Here is a 26,274-nt window from a genome sequence, read left to right on the forward strand (position 1 = left end):
TCAAAGTGTGAATTGTCCATAAGCAATTTTATCTGTGTGTAAACAAGCATGATTATTTTATTTTAATAGAATTTATAAATGTAAATAAACATTTTATTAAAGTTAAAACAACTAGTCAATTTCTAAACTTGAAAATTAGAAAATCAAATCAATTATGAAAATGACATCAGTCAGTTTACATTGTATTTAAATTCTATTGAAATAGAATGCAATACCCTAATTTAAACGTGCTTAAGTAGATTTCGATGTGATTTAACGAACAATGCATGAATTATAAATGGCCCGTGTTTTCAGAAGACAATATGTACAATACACAAGAGGAGAACAAACCTTCGAAACATCAACTCAAGAAGGAACGGATGGCCGCCAGGAAGGCCGCGCGCAAAAACAAAGGTGGTGTTTTGTATGAGCTGTTTATGTCGCTTTATTGTTTTTGTGTTCACCAGGCACGGATCTTGAACACTAGACGAACATTGTGGGGGGAGCTCTGCAAGTATGTTTGCACAAGACTTTCTTAATATACCTTGAGGTTAATTAATCTATTGTTGTATGATAGCACTGTCTCGTCAAACTGTTCCTAGCTCTTACACCGCTGCTCCCGCTGTCCGAACTTTGGATAGTCCTACCGAGCATCTGTTAGTGTTCAAGATCCGTACCTTTACTTATAAAACGTTTGTAGTCCGAAAAAAATAATAAATAAATTAATGCGTATACCAACAAAGTTTTAATAAATATTTAAGTATAAATAATGTTATGTTTATAAACTTAAATAAAAGTAAATAATATTTTTTTCTGACTACATCCGAGTGCATACAATACATTCGTCAAAATAACCGTAATTTTTCTATTGCAGGTAACTCGACGAGTAAAGACGAGAACGGCGCGGAGGCCAACGGTCCCAAGGAGGACGGTAAGTCGTCCTCCGAGCAGTCCGACGCTGATGTGGAAGACAACCTCGAGGACATGCCTCGCGCGGCCGACACTCACACCGTGTCCGTGGGCACGCAGGCCATCGCGCACACTGCTGCCAACTTCGCCGCCTACCACATGGAGTCCGGCTACAACTCCGAGAAGGTGATAAGCTCCGACTCCATCAGGACGAGTCCGGTCGACCTGGACAAAGAGAAGGCGGATAACACCCCGGAAAATGCGGATAAGGATAAAGTAGAATTTGGAACGTCGACGACGGCGATACCGCTTGAGTACAAGCCTCTAATACCACTCGAGAATTTGTCCAATCCAGATTCAGGAGTCGCCAGTCCAGAGGCCACCAAACATAACTCTACAGAAACCGTGGATAATGTGGACTCACCGACCAATGGCAAAGAATTGGGCAGTCATAGTTCGCTATCTAGTGAAATAAACCTAGATCTGTCAAGTCCCCAACATAACAAGCTGTCTCCAGTCAAAACTGAGTTTGAAAGGCCTGTTTCGAGGATATCTTTCGTCCCTGAATACTCCAATGAAGTGGTGTCACGAGGTATAAGCGTGCAGGGATGTAGGAATCTTCTGGAGCACAGTGGAGAGAGCAGTTACGAGTCTTTGCCGGAGAGCAAGGCGATCAACGACTTGAACAACCATTTGGACAAGCTGAAGCTGTATAATGTAGACGACCCGAAGACCACGAAGCCACTACCGTCACCTTTAGCTGCAGAGAGTATTATTCCCGACCCACCGGCTCCCCCGCCTGTGCCGCGGCCGAAAGTCAATAACGTAGAAGCAGAAAAACAAAGAGACTTCCTGCCGTACACGCGACAGAGCCCGCTCTCTCCACGATACATCTGCGACGAAGACGAATGCAGCATCCAGTCGTGTCTCAGTCAGTTCACAGCTCTAGAATTGCTCACTGGTAACAACAAAGTTGGATGTGAAACTTGTACTGAACGAATAAACGGTAAAGATGGAAAGACAGTGTACACCAACGCAACCAAACGTTTCCTGGTATCTAGTCCACCCGCCATCCTGATTCTGCATTTGAAGAGGTTCCAGATCGGACCGCGGTGCATGTTCAGGAAGATGTCGAAGCACGTCGACTTCCCGACAATTCTTGACTTGGCACCGTTCTGCGCTATGGATAAAGTGAGGAAGCTGCCCAATGTGAACCGTGGTCAAAACGAGTTACTGTACTCTCTATACGGAGTCGTGGAGCACTCGGGGGGCATGCACGGCGGCCACTACGTGGCGTATGTGAAGGTGCGACAGCCGGTCAAAGCCGGTGATCCCAAATGGTGGTTCTTGCCAAAGAGCGCTAACACGATGCCAAACAACGCCGGCAGCGGCGACGCCGACGCGGACTCCGAATCGGACCTCTCGGGCTACGAGTCTGGCGAGGGACCCACGTCGGCCGCCGAGCCACCCTCCGGCAAGTGGTACTACGTCTCGGACAGCATGGTGTCTGAGGTCACAGAGGAGAAAGTGCTCAGGGCACAAGCGTATCTTCTGTTCTACGAAAGAATTTTATAAACGGTTTCCTATGAGTAATGGATGGGATGAGATGAAGGCGTACAGAGTTTTACTGCGGACTGACTGCTTATCGGGTGCTAGAATCATTAGACAAAAATAGTATACGGTTGACGGTTGTTTGAAACAATACATTAGATTATCATTTCACCCACATATAAACAGTAAAACGCTGAAATTTGCCTTCAGTCTCAGCTGATTGAACGGAGTGGCCTAATGTTTGGGTTGGCATTTAAGTGGAAGACTGAAGCTTGTAGGGCCGGTTTATACGTGGTAGAAGTGCATGCATATTGTTTTAACCGCTGTAAATAGCTTGAAGTAATACCGGCTTTATTTCGTTCCGTCAACGCGGATTGATCCAAATTTGACAATTTAACTGTACTGCCAAGAACGGTACAATATCCAGACAATTACACATTATTGACGTGATGTATAGAGGCAATATATAAGCAAGACCGAGTCATTATAGCTATGTATTACGTGTGAACAGGAATTGATATTCGTAATAAACAGTTATGCGATTGATGTTATAAAATATGACACGCTACCAATATTAAAATAGGGCGGTCTAACTTCAATTGCATAGATTTTCCTAAGAACTTAACTTTTGATTTACAGTGAGTGCATAATCTGAAACGTACCATGACGTTCGGCAATATTTTTGCCAAGGATACGTTGTATAACCTCCGCTATTTCTGTTCAAATAAAGTCCAAATTAAACTGGCATTCTATTAATCTACACCTAAAGAATGCTCGTTCGTTATAGACGAGCCGCTACCATTAATACCAAAAGAATAATTATGTATTTACAACTCAAATAAGAATAAATGAATCATGCGTTGGAACGTATAAATTATGTTTACTTTGAATTATTTTTATTTACTTTTGTGTAAATCGTTGGCACACTAGTATTCATATTTAATTTAGAATATGCGAAAGGTACACAATTTTATTTTAGAAATCAAATAATGCTTCGTAGCTCGTACGCATTACGTTATAAAATACGATAGTCGGATTTAATAAAAGACAATTGTCTCTTATGCTGCTATCCGCATAGTGTTTACGAGTTGTTAAGCACTCAATCATCTAATTAAAAAGAGATCCAATGCTACTTACAACAAGGTTCTCTTTTCCTTGCAATGCTAGTGTGTGCAAAGTGAAATGTTTTAGTCCCAATGGTTAGGTCTTCCATTGAGGTGTCAAGCGTAATAGCATTTTTCAATTTTAGATACGGTGAAAAATTAACATTCACGTTTAATTACTCTACCGAGTGCTTCTAGAAAACGAACTAATTAAATGTAAGTTATTTATTGATTGTTTTGTCAATGTACATTGTAGTCTTTGGTTTTTCACCTTCCTTTTTATCATAGTTTTTAAACAAACCATGTTAATTATGTATTTTCTACTTGTCTTAATTTAGGAACGTGACAGCAGAATTAACTCTTTTTGGGGGTAAGAATTAAAATTTCCGAAAGCGTTGCTTAAATTTTCTACATTGATTTATTAGGTATTAGAGGTAATGGACATTTTAGAGTTCATCAGGGTTGGTAAATACAACCGGTTCTGCAAAACACGCTTTTAACTTCCTTGTCAAATTCCTCTAGATTATCCCTGAAAAGAGTTCGTTTTGTAAAGTGGAACAATATATAAGTATTTACATACACTACGACAACGCCAATATTTAGAAAAGGACACTGTTCTAGTGAAATAAAATGGTCAATTGGATGCAAGAGGTCCCCAGATCTCAAATTGATCTCGCATTGAAATAACAATATTATTTATTTGCTTCTTAGCCGATATATTAAAATGGTTATTTATAAACTATCAAATATACGCACTTATTGTGTTAATCGGTTATAACTTTTTCACTGGCCAAATGTCGACTTGGAAATTTTGGCCAAATGTTGACTGGGAAAGTTTGGCCAATGTTGACTTGGAAATTGTGGCCAATGTTGACTTGGAAACTTTGATAATCGTTCGACATAATATGTGTCCGAATTAATTTATACAAAATATATAAATGTCTATATTTTACATTACTACTTGTAAACATATATTTCAGAATTTGTTGCATTCAATGTGTAATTTTAAATGTTTATCTCACATTATTATGTAGTCAATGTACATAATATTGTTTCTATGGACTAGGTTCCTGGAGACATTCGAATGAGGGTAGACAGGCCGCGTTCGATGTCCGCTTTTTAACATTTTAATATGTATTGTATATTTTAATTGCGAGTGCTCAATTTAGTTATGTTTACCCGCTATTTTATATTATGAATTTGACCTTTTAATTATAGCCGAAGTATTTCTAATGTTAGGAATATTAAGCTATTATGACCTATGCCTAAGGTTTCCGTGTTGTCAAGTCATGATGTTTTTGTGGAGAATTAATTTTGGAATGCAGGCATTCATGCAAGATTACACGATTTTTTTGAATAATTTATGTAGGCTCCACTATGAGGTCGGCACAAATCTTTAAGCTTGCATAAAATTTGTCTTAGAATGTTCGAATGAAGGAATAGTATCTCATGTGTTTTGCTGTTCAACACTGAACAATAAATGAAGTTGTTTGGGAATACAATAAAAATGCCATTATTGTTACTGCAAAAATCAAAACAGCTCTTACCGATGAAGTGATAAACTGACACGTATTAAGAGGATAACATGTCTATGAATACTTTATATAGGTACTAGTTATAGCATGGCCAGGAAAATAAAAAACCTCGTCATGTAAAAATATGGATTTCATTCCTTTACTGACAACGTTAACTTTAAAACGTAAGAAAAAGTGGAGCCTTCAAAGGTTTTCTTATGTTTCTGTTCAGACTATAATTATAATTTGCCTCGTCACATGCCTATCTCAGGGTCCAGGACTATGACTTATTTATTTAGTATATTGGCAAATTGATTTCGTCGTACATTCCAGAATTATTTCTCCACTATAATTGTCTTCGCGAAGGGTTCCCATGCCCACATATCACAAGACGTTTGTTTATATTTGTGAACACCTAGCCAATTAGTTATGGTACCGATAGCCCGCGTTCATATATTATTATTTGATATATTTTGTAAAATAAACTCCACACTATTATTGCGTTACAAGGTGTATTAAATAAAATAGTTATAAAATATGTTTGCTGTCTTTTTATTCCAAAAGCATGCTTTTATTGAAGTTGGGAATGCCAGATGTGTAACCCATATTGAAATGAATTGGTTATAAAATATCAGACTGCTATGAATTCATAACATTAACGATTTAATTGTACAATTTATTTTAAGATTTGAAGAGAAACGCTCAAAGCATGTTACTACAGTTTGATATGACCAAATTAAATTTAAGGAGTCTTTCAGAAACTATAAACATGCGTCTTATGAATTTTGCGCCATTTAGAGTATTATTACTTCATATTTCAAAGCTGACTTTGGAAATTGAGAGACTATTCTCAGAACCTGAAATATTCTCTGGTTATATCGCAGCTATAAAAATCCCCATACAAGGACTATGTCAATCCAGATACGTCAATCATGATTCTAAAGGTGCGTATCCAGCAGAGTAACTGGTGCCTGAGCTTTGTGCTAAGAAAAATCATCTATCCGTTATAACCACTAGCCACAAATAGAATTCATTTTGAAAATAGAAAAAATCGTTGGAAAAAATCCACAAGTGCCATTTTATTTTCCAGTATATCTTATCTCAGCAGTGTAAGAAGGCTAACAGGAAACGTTACATTGTCAGCCTCACTAAGCTTCCTCGTCAGGTCGCTAATGACGCAAGCCGATTATGGACTATAAGGCTAAGAACTCACGAAGCGGTTTTATCCCGTGTCAGCCGTGTCAGGCCCGCAATTCCTGTAGAATGCAAATATATACGTCGAAAATAAATGTACAATCAGCCAAGTTCGTGCTAGTACACTTCCAAATACATTTTGCTTGACCGGTCTAATGTCCCGAGATATTTAGACACGCCCCTGTCTCATATTTCACCAATTACGACAGTTTTGGAGATGTGCGAAAGGAACAGCAGATAACTCTTATTGTTTACTATAGTTGTATTTTACTGATTGACGACGCGCACGCAACTATTGAGTAACATTTTGCTCACAATTATTTTTTCGTTTACGGCCATCGATATCTTGCCACTACGTAGACTTATGTTCGTTTACTGGAAGCTTGATTACTTAGTCGCCGACCTGTCCTGTCACTACTGCACCATGGATTATATATTCCGTGAATTAAATCTTACGGTAAGTAAAACAGTCATACTATACTATATAATATATTATATTAATTTGAACTAGTGGACGTTAATATGCGTGGGAAAAATGTCGGCAGTTAATAATTAAATTTTTGCAGTTTTGAGAAAATCGCGGTTTATGGCTTTTTTTTAATTATTGGTCATCATAATTAATTATATTTAAAGCCAACATAAACCACCACCTTTCTAAGCTCTTTTAAATATAATTATAATATTATTGAGTTTTGATGAATACTTATTCCTTTAATTGTGTAAAACAGACTTCAATATGCTACTTATTATATTTTATATTACTGTTCCGCTCCTATTGGTCATAGCGTGATGATATATAGTCTATAGCACTCCACGAACAAAGGGCTATCTAACACAAAAATAATTTTTCAATTCGAATCGGTAGTTCCTGAGATTAGCCATTACTGCTCCGCTCCTTTTGGGTATAGCGTGATGATATATAGCGTATAGCATTTGAGGAACAAAGGGCTATCCAACACAAAAAGAATTTTCAATTCGAACCGGTAGTTCCTGAGATTAGCCATTACTGCTCCGCTCCTTTTGGGTATAGCGTGATGATATATAGTCTATAGCACTCCACGAACAAAGGGCTATCCAACACAAAAAGAATTTTCCATTTTGACCCGGTAGTTCCTGAGATTAGCGCGTTCAAACAAACAAACAAACAAACTCTTCAGCTTTATATAATAGTATAGATTAATCCTTAAGTTATCCTATCTATCGTAGGGTCAAATATGATTACTGTCATTGGTGTGTTTTTTTGCCAAAAAATTAACATATCTATTAATCATACTTGTAATAATCTATGTAGTATGTTATTTAAGTTGCTTTACGTATAATCAAATGTCAAAATATTGAAAAGAATTATAATTGGAAAACTAAAAGTACTCAATGCAAAAATAAACTACTTCGACGGGTATACCCACTATAGTTATAGGTGTTACCTATCTTTTCTTGATCTCAGTTAAAAATTCAGAGTTTTCGATATTGAAACAGCAGTAGCATTAAGCGTAACTTTTACCGTCGACTTTTAATAGTAAACTCTAATTTAATGTTGGGAATATATTAAGACAGGCCGGTAAGCCTTTTAGTCCAGTCAATAAGCTCAAAAAGGTGTCAATTTATGTATTATAAAGATCCAAAAATATGAGTGATAACTCATTCGATTTGGATAACATGACGTCTAGAAAAATAATCTTTAGTGTTCATTGGCACTTAAAAAATACATTTGTTATTAAGAGGATAAAGAGGTTCTTCGATAACTTAAAAATATAAATATTTAAGAAATAAGGCGGAAATTTCCAATTTAAAGAAGACACGACGCCCGAAATTCTATCTCCTTTATTAATAATTTTTATTTAATGCCAAAAATATAGACGAGTATAATTAATTTATGAATAGGCGGTAATTTGTTTTTATTACAGTAATATTGCATAGCCAACATTTTTATTGCTGCACATGTGCAGTTTAAAAGTGTAAAGATTTCACATAAAAAGGGTCTTTGTTAGAGGACGACATTTTTTATGTTTTTGTTAACCCCGGTTCCACGTCGACGCCTTTATCGGAAAGCGGCAGCCATTGTTTATTGAATTTAGACGAGTTTAAAAGATTTTTAGTAGTGGTATTATGATTTCTTACTAGAGTAATTAACTATGTCGGCGCGTTTGTAAGTTCCGCTTATAGACGTTTAAGTTCCACCCAGTTTAACCCAGAGGTTTCTGTTATTATTGTTTCTTTTACAACTACATAATATGTAGCACTGAATTAAAGTAGAATTACAATCCGATTTAATACAATTTGGGATTTTTATCTCAATAAAATGTGTGCAATTATGGAAAACAGAGTTGATTTTTTTTTTACTGAATTTGGATTATTTCGTACTTGACCCACGTATTTTGTGTCGGCCGCACTGGCGTTATGCTCCCATATAAATTTTATTATATTGGCACTGTAGTCATTACGTTAAAATATTATTAGAATAATAGATTTTAGTAATTAATATATAATTTAATTGTATTACAGAGAACCACTGTCCCTCAAAGAATACACTAGGATGCGGATGAGAGCTCCATCGCTAACCGATCCAGAGCGCACACTCTACTCAACCTGCCTGCTGAGCGTATCAAACTTGTAATGAATACAATTAAATCATATCACTGAAGTAACAAAAAAATGTGTTTTATTTACATAGACTTTCTACGAAATTTCATTTTACATGTGTATCTCATTACTTGTTGGTATTGCAAATATATTATCTACTATATTCGATTTTAACTATTGATAATTATATATCGTAGCGATATGTGCGTGAGCCTCATCGACTGGTTCACAAAACGAGCCTATTGAAATAAATCATTTTATTTGAAAGATTTGATTGTGAGATTTTAAAAAATTTACTTTAAATTTTACACTTAAAATGCTTAAATTTATGCAAATATAAACGTTATTACATTTGGAAGGCATCCCGAAAAAAGTTAAGTAATCAAAAATCTTGTTTAGTTATCTCTGAAAATAATTACTACGAATAACATTTTTTTCAAATTTTCTTATTTTAAAATTTTCCCCTTTATATCCGCAAATGATAATAATAACACTTATTTATGTAAAAAAAAAAACAGGTAGTTATATCTTTTGACGAATCGTGAAATTATTTGTATGAATTACTCAGCCATGACTTTTCTTATTTTTCTTATCAATGAAGGGTCTATTATTATTATTGTAATGACTCCAAGTTACTAATTTTGGCACATTATTATTCAATAAGTTTGAGGTTGGTTGGAATTTATTCGAAACAAAAACCAGCGCCCATACAAAAACGGACATGTCCTTTAAAAAGTAAATAAAATGTTCAAAAAGCATAAAAAATTTGAGAAAAAATATAATAATTTGTAATAATGAAACGAATAACAATAATTTATGATTATATGAATGATTAAGTAATTAGTTTAAGTAATTTTTATAATTCAAAATTCAATCATAATATGCAGCTATTAAATCGGTAAAAAAAATCAATAACTGTAAGTTAATTATAGACTTTGGGTTTTAACTGAGCGAAAACTAAATAATTGGCTAAAGAAAGTAACTAAAATTTACAAACTGGACATGTGCAGCAATAAAATGTTAGCCTTGCAAATATTACTGTAATAAGAATTCAAATCAACGCCTACACTTATAATCTTTAAATGCCTCTAAATTCAATAGCATAACAATAGACTCAGTTTAACGATAAATGCGTCCACGTAAGACCGGTGTCAATACAAACATTGATAAAAATGCGCTCTTTAACAAACCATTTTTATGTGATATATTTATTCTTTTCAAACAACATCTGCAGCAATAAAAATGTTGGCCTTTCAATATTACTCTAATAAAAGCATATTACCGCCTACACATAAAATCTTTAAACTCGCCTCAAATTCAATAAATAATAATCGCTGCATACCGATAAATAGTCCAAATAACTACTTCAAAAGGTGTTAAATAGTTCAAATTAGGATGAAAAAAGGTATTTCGTTATTAACTCAAAAACTATTCATATTTAAGATAAAAAAAGATCATTAAGAGGAAATAAAAGAAAACAATATCTCCAAGAAGCTAATAATTTTAGGTCAATTATTTTAACTTTAATGTTAATACATATTTGTAAATACAGAGATTGGAATAAAATGTTATCGTCTAAGTTTTTGAAATGAAATAAAATAACAATTCAAATAATGAAATCTATTAACTATGATTTATTATTATAATATGAATTATTGAACGAATTGAATAAACTGAACAGTTTAAATTTTACGATTCAAAATTCAATCATAATATTATGCAGCCATTGAATTTATTTAATAAATTAATTATAGACTATGGGTTTAAAGAGACCGAAAACTAAAAACGGCTTAAAAAGGAGCTAATCATAATTTACTTACAAAATATAGTTGTGACAAATATGGCGGAAATTGCTTTAAAATGATTATTTTTGAATACAACATAAAGTTTGGTTTGTTAAAAGTTAAAAAGAAGGTAATCAGGCACATAATATGATATAAAATAATTAACGTAATGTCGTTTCTCATTTATAAAAAATAATGCCAAAAATTCAACAATAAAAACACTGTAAATTGCGATTGTCTCCAAACTATAAAACTTTTGTTATTACGTTCTTTACGCCGACGATATGCATCTTACAAGTATAGGAATTATCGTCATAGCATAGACGTGCGCGCATCAATTGTAATTTCGTTTTCTATTATACACTCAGCAGCGGTTCGGTTGTGTTACGTAACGTCATTGCAGGTAGCCAGCAGACTTACGACTGATATCGATCTATGCAATCGATCCCAAACCCCGCCTCCCAAACGTAGTAAAACAAATTTGCCAAGTTATTTTGACCCTTAGGGTGGTCGACCACGAACTTTGCTGATTGTACATTTGACAACGCGTTTTACGCCCGCGGCGCGCGCGGTTGTAAGCAGTACCCGCTGTACCGGCGGGCAACTAGTAGAACCGCGCGGGCCGCGGTCCGTACGCCACACCCGCAACGGCGGCGTGTTGCGCCCGCGCACTTTACGATCGGTAGGTGTGCAACTGCAGTAATCGGCGGGCGGTACAGAAATCCGACGCCATTTTGCTCTAGTGACTCGTTATCACAGCATCGTGATTGTTTCTGTGTATCCATGGCGTTCAGGAACTCAACTGACCGTTAACCGCCCGTTTTGCGAGTGATAATCGCAACCGCGACAGTTACAAATCGGATAATCTCAGTGTGGTTCATAGGTAGTAACTACAAAACCATTTATTGTGGAACAAACTTTGACAGTAAATCGACGTGGACGTCTGCAAATGGTATTAAGTTTGTTATTCTGGGAACATCCTGTATAGTTATTTCTATAATGCAATATAACACTTGCAGAGCTTCCTTTGCGTTTTTCAATGCCTGAAAATAAAAGGTTTAGTACAATACTCGCTTGAAATTAGAAATACAAGCAGGCAATTTTATTAGTTTCATTAAAAAAGGCCAAAATATAGTTCGAAGGCTAAAACCACTTAAACACCTCACGCAAATCCTAACAAAACAAAATTAACTAACAAAAAAGAATGAGCAAGTTCATTAGCATAACAAAACATGTGAAGATCAACAATATCGACTTGAAGTTCGTAATTCTATTGGCCCTCTGTGATGTCACCTGTGACTAACTTTGAAGTCACGCCTAACGCGTAAAATACGTTTAATTAAACCTTTATCAATAAAGTGATCTAATTGTTGAAAAATATACTTTTGTTAATTAATTATTTTCAACTCACCAATATTACTGTCTCTTTCAACTGTGGGTCTTTTGCCATGTCTTTTTCAGCTGGGTCATCTCCTGTGGAGTATAACCTACTAATTTAGAGAGCACTGCACTGGTAAACTCCACGTCTAAGCTTCCCGTGCCGTCAACAATCGTGCATTTCAAACACCAAGCATCTTTACCAACAGTCAGTTTCGACAGCAATTTCATTATTTGAGCCTTAACTTTAAAAACTCCATGTCTTTTTGATTCAGATAATTCATTAATGTGCTTAATATACACAAAGGGTTCTGATGATACTACTTTAGGACCTGTATACATTGGTTCGTGGTTTTCAATAACATCTATTTTAGCATCAATCTCTCTTAATAAATCCTCATCTTCTTCAATTATCAGATCCATGTCATCTGGATAATCATCTTTATTAACAGTATCCTCCTTAAATTTCTTTTCTGGTATATTATAATCACTTGGCGATGGGCGTTTCACTGGGTCTAATTCTATATATACTCCTGTATCTGGGTTGTTTGACTTTGGCCTTTCATTGGAGCTTGATGGTACACTATTTGAAGGGTTCAATAAAGCTTCCAAAGCATTTATTTGGTCTATATCAATATCATCATCAATGTCTGTGATGTTTGGAACTGCTGTTGTTTGTATCATGTTTGTTTCCGACATTTGATTGGATGACCATGTGGGTACATCTGTGTGTGGTGCTGGTATATCTGTGTTTCTTGCGTGACTTATCGTTGTGTTTGCATCTGCTTCTGCAATATACAAGCACATAAAATTGTTTCAAATACTGTCATTGCTTATAATACTCACGGGGGATTTTTTTTTATTATGAACATAAGTAATTGATATTTTGGTTTACAATTTCTTTATTTGTAATATAAAAAAATCCATACCTTGAGGCATTGGTAAGCCCAATTTAGTAGCTAATAATGCTGGAAGCGAGTTGGAAATGGCGATATCCGCAACATCACCACCCATGAGTTCGATAGAGCTCTCTGTTAGCAGTATAATTCCACGTCGACAATTTACAGGACCTATCAACACAATATACAGTCAATACTACATTCAAGATACAGTGGAACAAACACCCTACAAATTGGGTTAGACCGCTCAGTGATAATCTATAAAACAAGAAAATCGTTTATTGCAGGCCCACTGTGAAATTTAACAGTGCACCAGTAAAAACAAGAAATTTTGTGCTCTAAAATTTTGTGGGTAAATAAGACAAATTTTTTTTTGTATGAGGACTGAGTTTACGATATAGCTTATTAATAAAGCTTTGTTCAGGGAAGTGAGATTCCAATATTTACCTTTAATAAGAATTTTAGCACCCGGTGAAATGTCACAGCTCGAATTCCTCATTGGCTTATATTCAATAGCTGTTAATTCTTGTTCGCCATCTGTTAGGTATAATTTAATCATCCTGTGAACATCAATAGTATTTTCTTTGGCTTTCTAAAACAAATCCCAAATGGAAATTTATATTTTGTATTTTAAACTAACTTATGCCTATGATTCTGCCCAAGTAAAGTTTCCTTCCAGATCTCAATAGAAAAGCCTACAGCATTTAGTGATAATGTAGGTGTAATTTATGGAAAAATTCTCAGGATGAATTTTACTCATAGACCCCTTGAAAATTTTGCTGGTCCTGGTCGACCTTCTTTTTAATTTTCACAGAGAAATGGCATAACTACCGCTCAGCCATCACGGGCCCCAGCACAACCCATGTTGGGGCCACAGTGCCTTTTACAACCTTTATCGATATTATCTGCCTTTATTGATAAGTGAAGTCAACCCAACATTTTAGTACTCTATTATCAAACCAGATAAATTTTCGAGGACTTCTGCTAATGAATCACAGACCCCCATTTTTGGTCACGCCAATGTAAACCCCTGTCAAGTCTTTCATGGACCTCTGTGGTCCACCTGGATTACTTTGGGAATCAATGTTATAGAGTATTTTGTGTGTCTTATCCAATATAGTAGTAACTTGGCATATAGTAGAATATAAATTCAAAACAAATATAAGAATTTTTCTTTCTTATCTACATCCCCTAATTTAACTGCCATTTGCAGTCAGAAAAACATGCATGTTGCGAAACATGATTTTGTTTTTATGGCTGCTTGATAACAATATCCTATGAATGGTTATACTAACATAATTACCTACGATTTGGCACTTTATCTTAGGTGTCTGGTGGTGGTCTCCACATTGTCCATGTTTACTTTCTGCAATTTCAAATATTGCTGGTATGCCGATGTTCCTAAAAGTGATTACTGATTTAAATTTCAGATGGGAGAGTTAAGTAAAATATTATGAATGTTGAAAAATGAAAATTTATGAAGATATTTTGATATTTGTTATTAGTAAAAACTTCAGAGATGTGCACAAAATTTGGTACTGATATTTATCATGTCCTTGAGGAAATAAATGCAAATTTCCTTTAATATTGTTGGTATTGGTATGTATTAAGGCGATACCTCAAGGTCCATTTTCATACATTTTGTTTCGGCTTTAATCTGGGTAACTAAACAAGTATTGGCAAGTAAAGAATTTAAATTCACGTCTAGTTAGTGATTAGTTCTCGCAGTTGAAAGAAAAACGTAAAAATAATTAATAATCATGGATATTTAGGCCTTTAAAATTTAATATGACGAAATTTTAAAGGCAGAAATATCCATGATTATTAATTATTTTTTACATTTTCTTCAACTGCGAACTATCACTAACTAACAAATTATATACTTGTTTAGGGATTAAAACTAACAATAATCTTGAGTATCATATAAATAGAGTTACAATTTTTGTTAAATTAGCTAATGAAAGTAACCGATAGAGTCAAATGCAGATTAAACACAGATAAGTAGAAAATCATTAAAATAATGGAATATCTAAAGTATCTTACCAATATCGATGGTTGCATTTATTTGCAGCATGTATCGTCCATTTAAGACTGTTTTCGTCTGTGAGGCGAGATTCGGCGGCAAACATCCTGGACAGATGTCATTTAAATCATTCAACAACCATTGTTCCTTAGCCAAATTTTGCACTTCGGTCAAACTCAAATTTCCGCCACTATTCTCCGTTAGATAGTCTACACACCTATGGATATAGTCAAAATGTTAAAGTAGCTTTATTAATTAACCAAGAGAGTTTATTATATTAAGTAACATTATTTTACCCTGTTAACCATTCATCTTCTACGAACATATGATTGGACGCTAGAAAACTTCGCACAGCATTTATCACATGAGCAGCCATGTTTTGTAGAATTATTTAGAAATCTTAAAGTTGTCATATCAAGTTATAATAAGTTGTAGTAGTAATAAGTAAATACTCCAATCAATTCAGAATTTACATCAAACTTTCCAAGTTCCAACACCAAAGAGAATTATAATATATATGGAAATAGAGAGCCTACTCGTTGGGTTTTTGTGCCAATCGACATTACGGCTGCTTCATACTTGTGAGGTAGAGGGCGTTCGCGATTTTCGTTGCGTTTCACGATTCAGGTTTATTGTGTTTTATTATTTTGCAAACGGTTTTAAAAGTGCAGAAGACGGCAATCCAAGTATTAAAATACTTAGAAGCAGATCTGTATTTGCTATGCCGTCGTAGTATAATATTTCTGACATCTTATTTACAGTGTACTTCTATCATTATCAATACATAATAATTCGATAGTAATAAGATCTAAGAATAAGATCGTTAATCAGACAAACATCATATTGAAAATATTATTTTTATTTTATTTTTTTTTGCTATAACATTTTGTGTACAAAATGCTTATAGTAAGTACTAATGATATTCACATTCCATATTAGATTTACAAAGTATTACACCTCTATTATCAGCGCTTACATAGCTGTAAGCGCTGATAATTTGATCTTAGTTATTAATTATATTCAATGGAAAAGTAAACGATACTACTTTAAAATAAACTGTAATACACTGTAAAATTCCGAAATACTAAATAATAAAATATACTTAAAATTATTTTATGTCTAAAAATACATACTGTGACGAATAATAATTAACATTGATATTTATAATATGCTAAAATATTCTCAATTGTCAAACTATATTTTTATAACAATTGATTTAACTTTATAAAAATTATATGAATTCTTTTGTATTTCGATAATCATTTTAATGTATCATCAAATAAATATCAAGTATCAATGTTCAAATAAAAGAGAATTTATAATTTTTATAAAAATTGCCTAATAATATACGATTCAATATAGAAATACATAAAAATTTACAAATCTAGAACAGCAATTAACTCTGAAACATACTAGCTAGCCATATTATTTATCTTTGTCTTCATCAAAAAGGAAATTCGGATTCTAGCATTATCTTTCTACACAAACAAGTGAAACTAATATTAACAAGAACAAACTTATTCTAAGCCAAACAAAATTATTTCACAAATAAGTCACGCTTCTTTTAAAAATTGAAAATGTTCACTGGAAAAGAAATTAACATCAAGTTTACAATGATCATTATACTTATCCATAGAAAAAGGAACTATAAAGATTAGCATTCATTAAAATATACTTTCTTCGTCATGCGAAGGTTGTTTTACTTATGATAATAATATAAAAAATATTTTATGTAGATATCAAACAGATTAATTTAACAATTTGTTAAATAAGAAAGATTAAATAATTATAATAAGAACTGATTTAAAACAGGTCTATGAAACCGGGTAGTAATCAACAGCGAAATGCGAATGCGATACAAATTGCCAATACATATTAGATATATACCATAACAGTGGGTATATGATCTAAATAGAGTATGTACTAAAAAAGGAGAGATTCGAACAATTAACGCGATAAAAGCAAAATAATTTCGCACTTGTGTACATGATATTCTCTTTTAAATTGCCATCACTTAACTATTAATTATGGGTTACGTGGTGGTTAAATTACAACATACAATAAACACAAAATGAGCATTATGATCAAACAACGAAATCATAAATAAGTCGTATACAAAATGATAATTGTTACATAAAATATAAAGGAAGTAATGCGAATTGCTGCAGAAATGTAGGTACCGGTTGTAACATTAACAAAACATCAACTAAAGCAAGCAGGTCGACGCAGGAACGATTGAATATTTTCTGAACGATGCAATATTATTAGGCGACACAGAAGGGTTATATATATATAATATTAATTTATTATATATATATATATATATATATATATATATATATATATATATCGTTAATTTGACACCTGTATAACTAAAAGACTTCATCGAGCCAATTTGTAATTATATGTACAGTCATGATGCTATAGTGAATAGTGCGCCGTTTCATGTGCAATTTTGTTAGTCTATAACGCGTCTATTTGTAAAACGTCTTTGCCGGTGCCACACACAGACAAATATTAGAACACTTGTTTGAACTCATGTTTGGCACGGGTATTTGCGTATTTGTATTCTATTACAGACACTGACCAAATTAAATTTTTATGGCTTTTACTTTTAGGTTTCCATATATAATCAGTTCTCATTCAAGCAACTCGATAACTTTGAACGCTTGATGTGTGGTCGTAAAACCAATACCGAATGACAAGATAATACGTAAACATTTAAACAAACTTTGCACAAATACGAAAATTCCCGTGCCACACATGAGTTCAAATATTTTTGTTATCTGTGGCGCCGGCATAATATTATCTTTTGACATTGATAAATGACGATGTCTTAGTTTTTAATAAAAAGAAAGGTGGACCAAGGAACAACTTTATTCAACTGTATGTGTGACGTCATCAAGAATTTCTCGGTTTTTTATTTTTTTGTTTCTTTGAAATTAAGTATTCAAAAAATATGAAAAATACATAATCGTACTCAGAGTAGAAAAATTAAGAAATGGTATTTTTGTTTAAGGCACTTTAACATTTTGAAATGTTAATTTTACGCTGAAGCTGTTGTCCATGAAGGATACATCAGTAAAAAGAATCACACTTGGACTTGATAATTTATCTATTTTAAACTCAAATCAAAGTCGTTTGCCCTTATGGTAATTTTAAAGGATCTTTTAGTAAGGGACCGTAAACACTGTAGTCACAAGAAATCAATCTTATGAGACTGCTAATCATTTTTGTAGATACATATTCTATTTTTAAGATGGGACAGCAAGGGCAGCACCTTTTACCATTTAAATATGAACGTGAAAGATAAAAATATCTGTATAAATAATAATAAACAATACGTGAACAAAAAGCGGCGTTGGCCTAGTTGGTTGTGGAACGGACTGCCGAGACGAATGTCCGCAGGTTCAAATCCCAAAAGGCACACACCTCTGACTTGTCTAAATATTATGTGTATATTCTTTGTGAATTATCGCTTGCTTCAACGGTGAAGGAAAAAATCGTGAGGAAACCTACAAACCTGGGAAATTCTCTAGAGGAATTTTCAAGGTTGTGTATCACTACTACTACGTTGTGACTATAGGTTATATATCATCACGCTATGATCAAAAGGAGCGGAGCAGTAATGAAAACTGTAGCAAAAAGGGGAACTTTATAACTTTTGAGAGATTTAAACGAAAAACTATATCACGCGGGCGGAGCCGCGGGCAAAAGCTAGTTTACAATAAATAAAAATCGCTACACCCGTTCAATGAATTAAATAAATTGTTAAGTAAAAGTGTGAAATCTACTAACTGACGACATTCTGCTGGAATTCTGCTCTTGCCGTTAAATGTTCAGCCGCAACAGCTCATAAACGGGGTTGTTATTTGCGTATGATGTCATGTTACCAGTATTTTCCTTTCCGTAAATATACAGCTTTAGTTACATCTTTCTTTAACCAACTCTGTTATGGGACCGACATTAACGGGTGCCTGGTCGCATGTTGTGTTGATTACGTTAAGCCCAGCATCAATGGCATCTTCCAAGACAGTTCGTATTAATATATTTAGCTCTATCTTATTAAGTCCATTTGTGAAATAATATGCTATTGGCTGATTAAAATATTTTTTATGCCTTTTATTATAAAACCAAAGCGTAGTTAGAAAAGAGCATTTTTAATGTGAAGCAAACTCTTGTATCTTTGTATGGATCATATGACACAGACAAAAGACCAAAGCAAAAACAATCTTTTTCCTTTATTTCCAACAGTGGAAAATTATAGGATTTATTCCTGCGATTATATTAATTTGGCTTTTACAGTTCTTGATGATGGTAGAGTAAAATACTTGCATAAAAGTTTGTAATATTTAGGCACGTTTTTTTGAATAAAGACAATGACAATTTTTTTCCTCTGGTGAAAATCGTCTTCCCTTCGCTTTCGTAAATGTTTTATATTTTTTGGAATAAACCAATTTGAGTATTGTATACCGCGTGTCTTCGGGACCTACTTGTAAGGCAGTAGATATGGTCCGAAAATACTTTAGTAATATCTGAAAAATAAAACATTAATGAATATTACTGTTCGAGCAAGGAAAAGTAACTTGTTGAGTAGGACATATAAGAAGCGGTACATTTGTCCCGTACATAACGTCAAAAAGGAAGAGTGGCTCAAAATTATATATTGTACTACTTTAAACTTTATGTCGCGGCAGTCGCGTTACTCATTCTCCGTGGTTAACTATAGGACGAGGACAGAGAGGTAGACAATTACAATAGGACGTTATTTTACAATGAACATTATGGTACTGCGTTTCGAGTCGCGAGTCAGAGGAAAGTATTTTGAGTGTTATCATTACAAAATACTGTAAGGCGCACATTAAAGCGCCTCGCCTCAGTACGCCTCGCCTAATTTGAAGTAGGACATTGTACCGGCTCAATGTTAAAATGAGGCTACTCTTACAAACTCGTTTTCATGTCATGTCCTACCCAATTCTAATTAGTAACTATACGTTATCAAATATAGGATGATAATTTTGACAGCTCCTTCACATGAAGTTTCGTATTTTTTCGGTAAAATTTACTACAGGTAATATCATATTTTATTTTGAAGTGCCACTCATTATCATAATGAACAATCACGGACTATCGCAAATCGCCATTGAAATAAAATAAATCGATAATATAAAATTTGCATTTAGATTTAATTATATTATTTTTGCAAATATTCGAGTTGTTTGTAATTTATCACATTTATTGGTAAAAATCTATAATTAATATATCTAATGTTTTCACGATTTAAATAGTTAACACAATGATAACTGCAAGTGGTGTAGGGTTTAAAAACATAAATGGAAATTGCTTACCAATAATAAATAGATAATTCAATAAAACAAATATTTATATCATCTGAACATACCAAATAATTATGCAACTATCGATATCAAGTTTTATAAAAATGGTAATCGATAATCGAATACGTTCAATAACGATTATACCTTAGCCTCATCATTAGTGTGATTTGTCAAAATTAACATCCTAAATTTTAAAAAGTTTAGTAAACATTTTCACAACTTTAAGTAAGATATGTATATAGCATTACCGGTGAGATATGTGCTTCTTTCGGCCATTAAATCCATGTTTTCATGAAATGAATATCCGGTGTATAATGTTCTGTAACATAATTCGATATGAGAGACATGAACGGACAGAAAAGTGAAAGCCGAGATCTTTAGAGAAGATTTTCTCGTAGTGTCACGCACGTTAAAAGCCCTTCCCGCTAGAAAATGCCTAAATAACAGTATCGATGCATAGCACTGTCTATTTTATATTCAGATTCACAATTAAAATACTATCCAGGGATAAAAGCACCCAGCCTATCTTATATTATTGCAACTTTGTCCGTGTGCCAAATTCGCTTAGCTCACATATATTATACACACATTATAAAAAATTAAATAAAATTATATTAGTAAGCACTCAGGCTGCTGTTGTGCTGTCGCCTGTACTTTTAGTCCCAACTTACATACTTTTTAATACGGTGGCATATAACCACGGCAATATCCCTTTTTTAGTTACTTTTCCAATTAACAAAGCTAATAGAAATGTTTCCTCATCTGAATTCACTCTATTACTAACTGTCCAAAATGCGTAGCCAACTGTGAGCCCGCTGCGTGAGCGCTTCGCACCCACGGCTTGTTCGCTGCACGCCCGCCGAATTTACAGCGAATTCATTATGCATTTGATATATCAGTGTGATATATCGTATGCCGTCAGTGTGATATATTTAAGGGTACAACATCTAGTCTAAGCACTTTTAAGGAGATATATAATATATAAGTATCTGAATCAGTTCAACCTGTAAATCTTGGGCGCCCAACATGTGGAAAACATCTTACCTAGATTCAAAGTGGGAAATGTAGTTCTACATAAAGCACCAATATATAATTTATAACAGCTCTCAAAGTGCTTATGTATATGTGTACCGCAAGTTTTTTATGTATATTCTTGTCCTCTGTTAAGAGTTTTGTCGAGAACTTTAATTCAAACTTGAAACCTTTTGTCCTGCCAGGATTTCCACCTATAACTAGTTGCTTTAGGGACATAATGTAATGGTCCTGAAAAATAATACAATAATTTATTAAAATATAATAAATAATAAATGATGCCATGTATTTATAACACAATACAAATGCAAGGAATTAGTCCATTAGAGATACAGCTCTGAAATTTGTTTATTCAATAGTCAAACCAAAATAAGTATATTAAACCAAGATGACGTAATAACGACAATCTTGTCTACCAACAGATTTTTCATAGTTTAAATTAAAAATGAATATCGTATAATTTTAAGGTATGCAGATTCCCACACGTATTTTAAAAAAGACTATTTAAATGAGCAGATTTCGCCATCGCGGTGACTGAGTAAATATTATGTACGATTTTAATGAGTACTATCGATATTATTTTTATAAAAATATAAATGTCATTTACCATCAATCGCACAACCAAGATAACATGAGACATTTTGTCCAAATATTTTATCAGTTCCTTATCGCGTGCAAAACAAATAACAAAGCCCGGGGTGAATTAGTAAGAAGGCAGCGGTGGTCCGTTTGAATAAGCAAAGTTCTTTCATTATTGAGGAAATCGTAATCGAACTTATCGCACACAAACTGCAATGGGAAATTTGAAAATTTTCAACCGGAATTGAAATTACGGGAAACAAAGGCGATATTGCCACTTAATGCAATAGATATTTTAACATGCTTATGAGAAAATAGATATGTAATTTATTGGAAACTAGAATAAAATTTAAAAAGTATGCGTTGTTTTGTTTATAATTGTATTAATAAAATGGAAAAATTAAATTAAGCTTCAGTTGTCATGTTACAACAAAAGGAGAACTTTAATATTTTACCATTTAATAACAATCATCAGATATTGTGGCAACTCGTTTGAAATTGTGTCAGACGACTTGCCACAATCTCTATCATTGTGTCAGTCAATTTTTATCGTATTTCGTTCGGAATTTTCAGTAATGCATATTTTTTAATTAATTAAAATAGCCTCTGACATTTGTTTTTATGTTTTTACTTATCTAATTTAATTACGTACATAATTATTTTATAAATAGGGATAAAAGGCATGATTAGTGTTTTGAAAACTTATTCTCCAGTGTCATCTAACTGAAAGTATCTTACAACAAAATTAATTTGAGGTTAGACCAAAAACAAATAGAGTGACTGTTTGAGAGTGACATACCCCTGCTTGGCTTTTTCGTGAAATGTTGGTTGTAATTAGATTGCTGGTTATTTCATAAATTTGATAGCTTTTACATATTTTACAATCGTATAAGTCGTATTTTAGCATAACGGTTTTTATATTACAGCAAAGGCCGAGGATTCACTGCAAGGCGATCTATAATATTTTTTATTCTATCATATCACGAAAGATATCAACAACATAGCCAACTGAGTATTTGGCTTTAACTCAGGATGGCAGAATATTTAGCTGCTATATTTGGTACAGAAAAAGATAAGTAAGTATTTTTCATATTCTTTAGTTATTAATAAAATGAACTTTACAGTTATAGCTATTTTGTGTTAAATACAAAACTTTTAGGTTAGAGTTGATGTGTACATATTCTTCTAGTTTTCTTGTACCTCACACTGTGCAATGAATTATATTACAAGAAAGTACCAATCTAAAACAATTCGGTTAAACTGAAACGTACGTAGGGAATTCGGGATATTATAATTAAGCTTGCGAGAACAAGCACTTCGTTAGAAGGTACAAACGTAATGTGATGTTGTCAACAAAACCCGGCAAAAATACATTCATTTATTCCTTATTTTTTTTTATTTGTATACTCTTAAAACATATGTTGAGTTCTAACCTCGAATGGATGGGCAGAGCTGTAATGAGTGCACCCACACATAAATCTGCACCTTAATGTGAGGGGGGCTGTGTGATGCCGTTTTTGGACATTCCCGCGGTAGTAGCAGTGCCTCATTTATGTAAATCTATGTAATTATGTTTTTGTGTTTCAGGGTAAATTGTTCATTTTATTTCAAAATCGGTGCGTGCCGGCATGGGGATCGCTGCTCCCGTATCCACAACAAGCCCACTTTCTCTCAGACAGTGCTGCTACAGAACTTGTATGTGAATCCACAGAACTCTGCAAAATCAGCTGACGGTAGCCATTTGTAGAAGTAGTAATAATATTTATACAAGACATATTTTGTATATTTAACTAATATAGCTTTAACTATTCCATCTTAAGCTTTTAGAACAATTCATTTGTTCCTTTATACTGATTGCTAATTAACATGTCTCACAAAGTCTAAACGTGATTGTTGAATAAAAGCTTATGTCTTTTAAACAATTTTTCTCCTTAATCATAGGAACCAAAAATAAAGATATTATTATGTGCATTTATGTTCAATAGAAATGTTATTCTTCCAGTGGTTGTTGCTAATGTCTCTGATGAAGAAATAAAGAACATTATGATATTTCTTTGAAGATGTATTTGTGAATGTGAAGACAAATATGGTGAATTGAGGAGATGAATGTGTGTGACAACGGAATCTATCTAGTTGGAAATGTTTATATCAAAGTAAGTAAATAGTATTCATTAGAATCTGAATGATACAATGTTGAATCAACCTGACATATTGTTCTGTTAGGAGATATAGGGTTAGAAAACAGCTAAAACAAATTCTAAGTCATAAATAAAATTATGAAAAATATATTGGATGCAGTAATTTTCAATGTCACAAAATACTCAGTATAACATGTATTTTTGGAACAGTATACCCTAATAGTGTGAAACTCGAATGTTTTCAGTTCCGCTTAAGTGAGGAGGATGCGGAGAAAGCTGTGAATGACCTGAACAACCGTTGGTTTGGTGGTCGTCAGTTTACGCTGAGCTGTCGCCTGTGACAGTTTTCGTGAGGCTTGTTGTAGACAATTATGAGATGGGCGAGTGCACACTGATGGTTTCTGTAACTTCATGCATCTGAAGCCTATTTCTAGAGCTGAGGAGGTTAGTCAATAAATATTGTACAATCCTGAATCTCTTTAATATATCTGCTCTGGTACATTAAAGTGCCTCACAATGGCAATAGAGGTATGAAGATCTCGGTTAATGCCTATGATTGCTGTGGTCACTGATGTAGCACCTCAGACTGTTCAGAATTGTTGGCCCCCGCTCGTTTGCGGTCGCCTAAAGTGGTCAAGCAATACTTAAATTTACAAAATATATTACATGACGCTTTATGGGCGGTGTGGCTATTGCAGTGTATAAGTTGGTGTCAGGATTGAGTTGTGTGTGCAGGTACCTGTACTCACTTGGCGCAAGGGCGGGCGGCAGTCGCGGTCGCGGTCGCGCGAGCGCGGCGCCGCCCCAGTCCGCGAAGCAGCGCCGCGAGCCGCCGCGCAACTCGCGCTCCGGCCGCTACTGATGATGCCGCCGCTGCATACGCGCACCCAACACTCCCGCGCCACTACATCAGCTGTGTAATGACTACATTACTATACAAATACTATGGACGATGCGGTGTATCGGTGTCAGTTCATTGGAGTGATCAAGGTTTTTTCAGTGGTGGCAAATATCCTATTGCGTGGATGCGTTGTGATTATATTACATATTATGCTTAACGACAAACTAAACCGGGCGTCGTGAGTTTCTGATGGGTGATCAAAACACGATTCGTTTGTTGAAATAATCTTACAAACAATGATATTTAAATACTAAGGATATGTCACAATTGTAAATTCCACACTCGAAATATTTGTAATAATCCACTTTAGGGTATGTGTAACATTATATCTGTTTCATAAAAAGGTAGTTAATATACTTTTTCTTTTTTATTTTTTTATTATACGAATTTCGACACTTCAAAAAATAAATGGAGTCATTTAAAATTAGTTTTAATTACTTGCTGATTTTATTATTAAATTCATATGTAGAAAATATTTAATGAATGAGTAGCTTTTATACAAGTTGGGTACACATAAGTTAGGGACATGAAATAATAGTTATGTGATAAACCTTAGTATACAGGGTGGATTTTGAGATGGGGCAGTAAAAGCAGTTATGTTTTACTGCTGACGCTGTCAGGTTATTAGGAGACTGCGTAATAATCGAAAACATTAGAATCTGCATTCGCAGATTTTGAAAAAAATGTACGTTTGGCAAGTAATAGGTAATTTAAGTGTTTTCTTTTTATGACAATTTGTTGTTTATAAGGATTAGTAGACTATGGAACCATTCGAGTTTTGAGTACTTTTAAAGTCTGAAATTGCTAAAAACTTATATTTGTGTAGAAATGCGACTCAATTCGCTTTTTAAACTTAACTACACTTTGCATTAAGGTCGAGTAATCCCCAAAACACGAATAGAAACGTATTGATGAACTGAACATTACGTAAATAACAATTTTTGTGTTTGTTATAAATTTAACTTTCTCTGTGTATAGCTTACGTTCCGTGTAGTTTTTGCATAAATTGACCATTTTTTGCAGACTGATTAATTTTTAAAATCTGTGAAGGGCACTCCTTAATGTCTTCAAAATGATGGATAGTTTCATAAAAAGTTTTAGGTAGCTGTCTTATCTATAATCCACCTGTATTGTAGAAATTCAATTGTAATATTATGTATGTATTTATAGTAAAATAGACAAGTAATTAAGATAATATTAGATTTAAAGGTAACCACAGAAATAAGATACTTTATTATTTTTTGGTAATCATGAAGTGGACATCAAATTTGTTAAATAAAATTTGATGTACAATAGATTCATAGAATTATAAAAAGTGGGTGTATATTTATAAAAATAAGATATAGAATGACTACATACCTTTAACAAGTAAATC

The 26,274-nt window shown here is 33.8% G+C and overlaps 2 protein-coding genes and 1 pseudogene across 2 annotated transcripts; 2 read left to right on the plus strand and 1 right to left on the minus strand.

The window, feature by feature from the left end:
- The first annotated feature begins 178 nt into the window (after positions 1-178).
- On the plus strand, positions 179-5,596 carry LOC119191728 (ubiquitin carboxyl-terminal hydrolase 16-like). Its single transcript, XM_037445598.1, has 2 exons — positions 179-393; positions 854-5,596. The coding sequence occupies exons 1-2, from the start codon at positions 267-269 to the stop codon at positions 2,461-2,463; spliced, it is 1,737 nt and encodes a 578-aa protein (XP_037301495.1). The 5' UTR covers positions 179-266; the 3' UTR covers positions 2,464-5,596.
- Positions 5,597-11,516: 5,920 nt separating this feature from the next.
- Positions 11,517-15,466, minus strand: LOC119191727 (recQ-mediated genome instability protein 1-like). Its single transcript, XM_037445597.1, is given in 8 exon segments — positions 11,517-11,657; positions 12,026-12,066; positions 12,069-12,779; positions 12,921-13,061; positions 13,338-13,482; positions 14,221-14,291; positions 14,934-15,130; positions 15,210-15,466. Coding segments are annotated over 8 exon segments (1,527 nt in total). The 5' UTR covers positions 15,290-15,466.
- A 7,198-nt stretch (positions 15,467-22,664) lies between these two features.
- LOC119191729 lies at positions 22,665-24,860 on the plus strand (annotated as a pseudogene).
- Positions 24,861-26,274: the final 1,414 nt, after the last annotated feature.

The sequence above is a fragment of the Manduca sexta genome, unplaced genomic scaffold (assembly GCF_014839805.1).
Source record: "Manduca sexta isolate Smith_Timp_Sample1 unplaced genomic scaffold, JHU_Msex_v1.0 HiC_scaffold_1845, whole genome shotgun sequence".
In the NCBI taxonomy this organism is placed as follows: domain Eukaryota; kingdom Metazoa; phylum Arthropoda; class Insecta; order Lepidoptera; family Sphingidae; genus Manduca; species Manduca sexta.

Excerpts from the sequence above, each read along its gene's own strand:
- LOC119191728 (XM_037445598.1), top strand. The coding sequence starts at position 267 with ATGAATTATAAATGGCCCGTGTTTTCAGAAGACAATATGTACAATACA. Across the intron at positions 394-853 it reads GGCCGCGCGCAAAAACAAAG|GTAACTCGACGAGTAAAGAC; the intron begins GTGGTGTTTTGT and ends TTTCTATTGCAG.